This window comes from Indicator indicator, chromosome Z (genome assembly GCF_027791375.1).
Source record: "Indicator indicator isolate 239-I01 chromosome Z, UM_Iind_1.1, whole genome shotgun sequence".
NCBI lineage: Eukaryota > Metazoa > Chordata > Aves > Piciformes > Indicatoridae > Indicator > Indicator indicator.
The window spans coordinates 38,098,909-38,108,083 of record NC_072053.1 but is presented as its reverse complement, the minus strand read 5'-3'; the positions used below and the strand labels follow the sequence as shown (position 1 = coordinate 38,108,083).

General features: G+C 38.2%; 1 protein-coding gene across 2 annotated transcripts in view; it reads right to left on the bottom strand.

Annotated features, from left to right (window-relative positions):
* Nucleotides 1-4,136: 4,136 nt before the first annotated feature.
* SMARCA2 (SWI/SNF related, matrix associated, actin dependent regulator of chromatin, subfamily a, member 2) overlaps nucleotides 4,137-9,175 on the bottom strand; it is a 126,341-nt gene continuing 121,302 nt past the window's right edge. For both annotated transcript variants that reach the window (XM_054397865.1, XM_054397866.1), the window contains 3 exons: nucleotides 6,699-6,831; nucleotides 5,461-5,603; nucleotides 4,137-4,827 (listed from right to left, as the gene is read on the bottom strand). In XM_054397865.1, the coding sequence (XP_054253840.1) occupies nucleotides 4,792-4,827; nucleotides 5,461-5,603; nucleotides 6,699-6,831 (312 nt within the window). In that variant the 3' untranslated portion in view covers nucleotides 4,137-4,791. The remainder of the gene's footprint in view (nucleotides 4,828-5,460; nucleotides 5,604-6,698; nucleotides 6,832-9,175) is intronic.

Below are 9,175 nucleotides of genomic sequence, written 5' to 3'. Positions count from 1 at the left end.
GCGTGCCATGAAACTGCAGCTTTCCCGTGCACTGTTGAAACAGTGATAACTGCACGAGTTTTCCCTCGTGGCAGCCGTGTCTATGGACGCTTTGATTTCTGGTGAGTCCCCTTTTTTGGATTTGAGCCACATTACCCACAAATTGGATTACAAAATCTGCAGTTTCGGAAGCCTGCTTTGAAGAGAGAGACCTAGGGACTGTCTTCAATTCCTGCTCCGGTCTCGTGAGTAAAATCGGCATTCTCATACTTTCCCTAGAGTTCCTGGCTGGCCTCTGATTTACAAGTGGAGCACACCTCTTGGACCAGAGAGTTGGTGACTGGGGAACACCCCGACACTTCTATTCCAAAAGTGTATACCTGACAAGGAAGACAAAAATGTGTGTCTGAAAACACAGTGTACTATTTTGCATTCAGGGCCAGACACATCTAAGCAGGACACCATTTATATAAATGAGTAAAAGGTTTTGCCTTCTCCTTATTTCAGAAACGGTGTGATGGGAAAATAAAGAATACTAATAGCACCTGAAATGTGTAAAAACCATAAAATATTATTCATCTGACTCACTTCCACTGTTGCCTACTGTAATAAATAAAAATGAAATTATTTGTTAATCATAAGTAAGGACCCTGACTGTTCTCTGCTCACCCTTTCCTAGACAATCTGTTCAAGCCAAAATGTGAAATAGCCCCCTTATCACCTTTCCAAATACCAGAGGGCTTCTCCCCACACCGGTAAATACCTGTGGGGCCAGGGACAATAGGTGGTTATTACTGTCATCAGAGCAGGGGAAGAGTGCGTCACACCTTGTCTCCTCTATTCAGACCTCTGCTGATAGACAATGCCCAGGCCAGGGCAGAGCTGTGGGGGAGCTGTAGACCAGCAGCAGAAACTGAAGGCCCTGGGAGGCTGATACGGGCTGTGAATACTGCTGGGGAGACTCCAGATTGGGCAGATTGGATTTGTGAAGTCTGTTAGTGCTCTGACAAAGAGTTCCTCATCCTATCTGCTAAATCCAGCAGCCAGTGTTAAAGGAGCAGGAAATCTGGGGCAATGAGTGTTTAACTATGGCATTCAGACATCAGGTCTCTGAATTTGGGTTGTTCAGCACTTCAGCTAGTTCCTGTATCAGACAGACAAAAAGCTCAAGTTCAAATCACAGCAATAATGAAAGCAGCTGAGCTGAGATGTCTAAAAAGCCACTGAAATATGAAAAACAAGATTTAAGGAGTGGATACTAAATATGTAGCTGTTACATAATGCCTATCATATACATTGCTTCCCTCCTCATGGCAAGGAGAAGAGTTTCACTGGCCTGGACAAATCTGCTGTGCCGTAGCTAGTGGAGAGTTTCAAATTCCTTGACTTTAAAATGTAATGAACCACCTACTCTTTCACAACAATAATTGTTTTCCACATATTTCTTACCCATAAAATATGTATCTAATCTGAACTCTTTGTAATAAATAGAAATGGAATTATCTGTTAATCATATGTTAAGTTTAAATGATGTTAGATTAATAATTATCTTTTATAATAGCTTAATAGTGGAATGTAGGTTGCTTTGCTTATTTGCCAAGACCTTGTAACTAAACTACAACAGACAGCCTTGTGTATCATAGGCAGCTTTGTGTATCTCTCAAAGTCCTGTATTCTAACATTCCTAAGCCGGATCCACGACTCCTTGCCGGATATCTACGCATATGCAGAATGATAAACTGGCTCCGAGTATGCAGAACAAGAGATGAGGAACTGAAACAATGCAAAGAGACTGAGATGATGCTGAACTCCTACCCTATAAAAGGAGTCTATACGATACTGTCAGTTGCAAGCTGTAGATGAACAGGAAATTCCCCCGGCTGCCCAGCGCTCTTTTTGCTCACTTACCAAATAAAACTTTAAATTTAACCACATAAAATTGGAGTGGTCATTTTTGTCAATTACACCTACCTCCCAGGAGAAACAGATGCAAGAAGAAAACCTCCCACTATTCACTTGATTTTGCTTATCTTCCTGAGTGTTTGAGATATACTGATTACAATTTTATAAGACAATTTTCTGAAATTAAGGTAGGAAATGAATTATTTTCTCTCAATATGGAGTGTAGCATTGTGCTTTCATTTGTGTATTGTCCAAAATGTATTTCAAGTGCTTTGCATGTCAGTGTGTACTAGAAAGGAAATCCTGTAAAAGAGAAAATACATTTCCATCTTTAACATGGACGGATTAGTATATATATTGAACATCTCCTCCTCCTCTGTTTGCAAGAACTTGAAAGTCTACATAAGACAATTTGCCTGAACCTTTTCTTTTATACATGCTGAGATTACGAGAAGAAAACCCAATTTATCTGGAAAGACGCAGTAAAGCCATAAAGAGAGCAAGACTACTCTTTCTACTCTGGGTAGAAACACATTCAAATACTAAGCAAAATCACCAACTGCAGCAGAGCCACAGACATGACTCAACAGTCATAAATAATTTTAATCTAATGATTAAAGTGCTTTTTTTTTTCCCTGGAAAATAAGAGGAAAAATTGAAAATATTGTGAAACTACTGAAACCTGATAAACAAAAACTGCAGCTAAGAATTTGAATGAATTTTCCTTTATGCAAACACTACCGATATACTCAAATGGCTTCTAAACCAAAAAAAAGTTACTTTCAACAGAAATATTAGGTCTTAACTCATTTTTATTCTTCAACTCCTCTGTAAATGATGAATTCTTGTAAAATAAATCGAATTGGATCACTGCAAAGTCATCCAGTCATCTGGGGATGGGTAACCTGATACTGTCCTGTTTTTACATATAGGTTGCCAGTTTAAATCCAGTCCAGGCTAGCAGTAACTGAAGCCTACTGCTGGATATTTGTCACATGTAGCAGGTTGGCAGCAGTGAAAAAATAACCCCCCCAGGGTTATCATCAGGCAACTTGTGATGAGACGAGAGGGCATGGCCTGAAGCTGCACCAGGCGAGGTTTAGGTTGGATGTTAGGAAGCACTTCCTCACAGAAAGGGTAATTTGACACTGGAATGGACTGCCCAGAGATGTGGTGAAGTTACCATCCCTGGAGGTGTTTAAGGAAAGACCGGATGGGGGCACTCAGTGACATGGTCTAGTTCATGTGGTGGTGTTAGGTCACAGGATGGTCTATTCCATCCTCAATAATTCTGTGATTCTCCAAGAAGGGAGATTCTACAATCTCTTTCGGTAACCTGTGCCAGGATTTGGTCATCCTCACAGTAGAAGTGTTTTTCTGGATGTGCAGAGGACACCCCCTGTGTTTGCGTGAAAAAAAACAAACCAACAACCTACACAAACCCCAATTCCCTGTTTTTTTCTTTGCCTCAGGTCCTGTCACTGACCCCAGCTCTGTCGTTGCACCTTTCCTTCAAATATTAATTCACATCAAACAGGTACCTTTGAGCGTTCTCAAGCAGAACAGGACCAGCTCTCTTAGCCTCCCTTTGTGTGTCATACTCTCAAGCCCTTCAACCATCTTTGTGGCCCTTTGCTGGACTTGCTCTAACATACATGTCTGTGTTTCTCTTCTACTGGGGAGCCAACTACTAGACAAATCTCTCCAGGTACACCTCATCTGTGCTCTGTAAAGGACAATGATCATGTCCCTGCACCTGCTGGCAGCTACACTTTTACTTCAAGGTAGCATTTTACTACTTTGATTTTATTATTCTTATTTTAACATGTATTACAGATCTTCTCTCCATTTCTAAAGACACTTTATGGTATTTGATTGAGTTCTTACTTTATATTCAAGAGAGATCACAGTGGACTTTCTCTAAGGAGACATTCCTGCCTTCTTGTCCCTGCTACAGAAAGATTTTTGTGGAACTCGTAACACAAGGCCGTGTTTATTGAGCTAAATTATCTCTTTATTAGGAAAGCATCAACACCACATTCTTCAAAATTACTGGAATTTTATTTGCCTCAGGCTTATGACTTGCAACCAAAGACATTGTGCAAAGAAAGCAAAGATTAAGTACACTTTAGGGAAAAGGTGATAATCCACATTGGTAACATAGAAGATCAGCCTGATAAAAGAAACCATCCATTACACTATATAGATTGCAATATTCATTAGCATTTTTAACCCAACTTTTTTTAATTGAGGGAAAAAAAAGTTAAGCAAAGTTTACAGTAGACATAAATTTGATACAATTCAAAAAGCATTTTTCTGAAGATCATCAAGCATAAAGCAGGAAAACATATAGGGGACAAGGTAGATGAAGCCTAACTACTGTACATTTATAAGCTATTAAACAAAGTTGCATATATGTACCACAGTGTAAAAAAACAATGCAGAACAAAAAAACTTTGAAAACTGCCTGATGAAAAACAAAATAACCAGTGGCTTTTCATGGCTTCTTCTGGTTATCAATGCTACAAAACTTTTTTATGTTTGTCTTTCTGGCGCCACTGAAAAAACATCTTATCAAATGATAAAACCAGGCACAATCAAAGCATAACAAGTTAAAGCTAGCTCATAGAAATATACTATCGATCCCCATTTTTCATCAAAAGCTTGATGTTGTTTGTTTTGTTAAATCTTTTAAGACCTATCTGGTCAGAATATGTTACATTTTCTTCCTTTTTTACACCATGATATCATATGTTTGTCTGGCACTATCCTAAAGCTAATTTATAGAGAATGAGAATACAGAAACAACTCAATGTCTATTTGACAAAAGGAGTTAACTGGGTGTAAAATAGGAGAAGGGAGAAGAGAAGGGGAAGGGGTCAGTTCTGCCAAGAAAATAAACCCTATGGATCACTCATCATCACTTCCGCTTGCCTCCGACTGGTCCTAGAGGTAAGAGACACAAGACAAGTCAGAAATTCTTTGCCAAGCACTCTATAGAATTTGTTAAAGAAGGAAAAAAAAAAAAAGAAAGTAAAAGGAAGGAAAACGACAAACTGATAAATCAAGATAGCCTTAAGAAAGGCACTATGCTATCTAATGTTTCTCCTTCACGACATTTCAGTTAATTGCTGTAGACTTCTTTATAGAAGGAAAGACACGAAAGAAACACCAGTTATTTTTTTCTAGCCAGATGTTAAAAAACACTGGGAAGAGCTGTGTTTTCATTTGCTGTAATAGTAGAAGCATCTACCAGGGAATGAAAAAAAAAAAAAAATCAAGCTAAGAGTTTTTCATTTGTGGACAAAAGCAAACAGACCACAAGGGTTAAAGGTTCAATGAAAGCAGGAAAATCTCTGAGAGATATGCTCCAAACTTCTTTGTGTCCATCAGCACTGGGACCATACCTCATAAGCACACCCAGATACAGTTAAAACCCTTGCCCAACTCTCTCAAGATGATCAATACAGATTAAAAATGTGCTTAAGCATGAGTGGTTGAGAATTCTGACAGCAAGCAGGACAGGGTAGAGATGCAATCACTGCAACCACTTCCACAGTCTCAGTGAACAAAACTTACATTTTCATCTTGATCCTCATCACTATCATCATCACTCACGACAGGCTTGGCTTTTGCTCGGCTTTGCCTCTTCTTGCCTTTTCCTTTCTCCCGACTTTTTTCATCCTTCTTATTGAGCTTTATTTTGACTTTCACTGATTTTGCTACAAGAAATTTAACAGTACACATGAATGTAACTTTCACTGATCGACTTTTAAATGCTCTGTTCACAGAAATTCACCCCTAGTAGCAGCCTGTTATTTATTTGGACTGTTAAACAATGAAGCAAAGGTGTCTGCTTTTTTCCCCTCTAGGTCTTGATAGTTTTAACAATAACTTGTATTAAACTACAAAGAGTAACTTTAAATTCAGCATGTGCATCTTCTTTCTTTCTCAGAAAGCATGATCTCTACAGGCAGTCTATGATCTTGTGAGATTCTATGATACATGACTAATGTTCCCACTTGCACATTTATGTATACAAATAAACCTTTTTTTTTTAACTACAAAAATGCTATGTGAAGATGACAGTCAAACTTTCAGTTGACATGATTCTGAAGAATATGCTAAATTCCTGATTTTCCTGATTCCTGACTTTCCACTCATTTCCAAATGAACTGCTAAAGTTGTAAGCTTTGCAGACCCTTGTGATGTACATGGAAGAGTAGCTCAAGACCAGGTACTATGGTTTCTGTAACCAGACATATGGGTAGCTGCAGAGTATGGGTAGATGTATTGGGTGGCAGAAAGTTGACATGTATCATGTTTCCAAGCCTGCAGGGACGGAGTAAGTGTCACCTCCTGCTTTTGAAACAACCAGACTTTCACTTAGTCCTTGTGAAACTGAAGAATATTTGAAACACCTTCAGGTTCTTAACCAGGTGACGAGTGTTGTATGTCACAACTATTGTTGAAGGTTGACCCTCCATGGTAAAGACTCTTTCTAGCCTTTCCAGGCCACTCTGTTTGCAAATAAATGTGAATAGGACCTGAGAGGTTTATAAACACATGGCCAGTCAGATCTACTTTCACAAAGCATCTGGGTTTTTTAAGCTTCTGGCTTAAAAATAGTTTTCTATACTCGTAAGAGGTATAGCCAGAACATACAGCCAAGCCTTCAGCTGAGTATTAACAACCAGAGCAGTGAACTTAGCAAGAAGTTCCTTTCACCAACATAAAATGTCTCCATGCAGAAACTAGAAAACCTCCCCTTTTGCCCCGGGATGTACTTTCTTTTCAGTATTTAGCAGGGGACTCACATTCTGATTCCGATTCTTCTTCTTCATCATCTTCTTCATCATCATTGCTTTCATCCTCACTTTCTTCCTCTTTGGCAATCTTCTGTCGTGCACTTTTAAACACAGACTGAAGAACAATGGAATCTTCATAGATCTACAGTGTGAATACAGACATATGTCAAAACTGTAAAGTCGAGCAGTATTAAAAATTCACATAGTCCCTAATTTCCAGTGCAGATCCACAGAGTGTGTGGCTTTTTCAAATACTGTGCAACACTAGTTACATGAATTTTACAAGAAATGCCAACGTTAATTTTTCATGCTCTAAATGAAGAAAGAGTTCAATACTGGGCCACAAAAACGCAACTGTTAACATGTATTACTTCTAAATGGTCCAGTTAGAGTGTTTTTCTTGTTATTTTTATTACCCCAGGAACTATTGCATATTTTCACTATATTCTAACAGCCTCGAAAATTGCCAAAGCACTAGACTTCAGCAGTAAGCATCTTAATTAAAAAATGGGCTGCAGTCTAGTGATACAGTTGATAATGACAAATGGCTAACCTCCGTACCAATTATCCTTAGTTTTTTTCTGAAATCCAAAGTGGCTACAAGGAAAATAATTTAGCCCAAGCAGCTTATTCCTTCTTTCCCCTCAGACCTAAAAAGACTTTTTCTAAACAGCACCTGTTCTCAAGCATTCTGTAGCTTGCTAAGTTATCTTGGATTTTCTCTTTAACCTCAAGCAGAAGGAGACCACCAAGAGTGAGGACTACATTTGACTTTTAACACAGCTCTCTGACTAACACAGTAAAATCTTTGCCTTGCTGAGTGCCTAACCCTTCAAAAATCACCTTAAATAAATAAGCTTACAAGTTTTCTTTTGTAAAACCTCAGAGGCCAAGCACTGGACAATTCAGCACTAGACAATTAAGAATAGAGAAAAGTAACAGAAAAGTATAGAGTCGTATGTACAAATGTAGAGTATCATTATCACTTGAACTACCTAGGCTGTCATACAGCTCCTCTGGCTAAATGATACACTTCCTTGTGCAAAGGGACAGTGGGTATTTGTGAGAAAGATAATGGAAGAATTTTTGGCTGCCACTATGCAATTCGAATGTTAAAAACTATAAAATTGCTCTAACCCTCTGCAGTTTCAACAGAACTAATTAGTAAAACTTTGTTCGGAATACTTTATATTAAATATAAATCTTATGACATTGGTGGGGTGGGACCCACAGCTTCCTTCCTTGAAGTCTTTTTTACTGACTTTGTCTTATACCTACTTCCTTTCAAGTCAGCTATTGAGAAAAGCCCCCCAGTTCCTCATGAGAACCATTCATTTTTTTTCATTGTTCCTATGAAGGGCTCTTTCAAATAACTTGGTTGTCCTTTTCCAGACCTAACACTTTTCTAAGACAAAAAGAACTAAGAACATACAGAATACGGTAATTTTTTAATGCCAGTCATAATGCCACATATTTAACATACCATTGTGAACCAGAATTTCTATCAGAATTTCCTAGCAAAATAAAAGGTTTTTAAAAATTATTATAACTTTCTTAAATGTTGAATTATTTGTGTCTGCTTCAGGAAAAGCTGTGCAAATAAAAGCTTTTTTATTCCAACAAGTTTAAAAAAAACCTGAACAGCAATGACAGTGGAATTTCCTTCCAAAATGGAGAAGAAATGACAACAGAAATGCAGAATAAATCACAACATTAATGACAAATCTTCTGTTTCAATAGACACATAAAATTTTTAACCCCTTACATGTCTGTGCTTCATTGACCATTATTACATGAAAAGCTTTTCAAATTAGTGAGGAAAAAAGCTGCAAAACACTATGTCTGTCTCTCCTGAAAACCTCTCATAAAGTTCCAGCCCATATGGAACTGTTGTCTTCCAAGGAAAAGCAGCATGCCTCATACTAAGAGAACAAACAACAGGCATAATTAGGCATGGTCACTCTCTACTTAAACAACTGCTTGAATTAGCCTTTTTGGTTGTGAGTGCACATGCCAATAATCTGTTTTAACAAAGTGAACTGGTATGTCAGAGCAAAGGTGGACCCAAACTATAACAAAGAACATGAGGCAGCCTTGAAAACTGGAGGACTGCTGCTGGAGAAGTGTCCTGCAATTCACTGTAAATCAAAACAAATGGTATGAGAACTCACCAGGAAAAAAAAAAAATTAGGTATGTGTTGTTTGGGCTTCACGCTCTTAAAAAGTAATACTAGCTCTGGTAATTAATATTGGTACACTGGCATGGAAAATAATACTGCAACACTCTGATACAGGTTGGGTTACTTCCAAACAGTATCAATATCTACTGACCACTTCTACCCTTCAAGACTATTCCTGTAAATTGTATCACCTCTGCCTAGCAAGGCATTAGTTTCCTATTAGCAATTCAAGTCATTCTGATAAGAATTTCATTGCCTTTCCGATTTAGCTACTGATTTTCATTCAGCTCTTTTTACCTCCTCTAC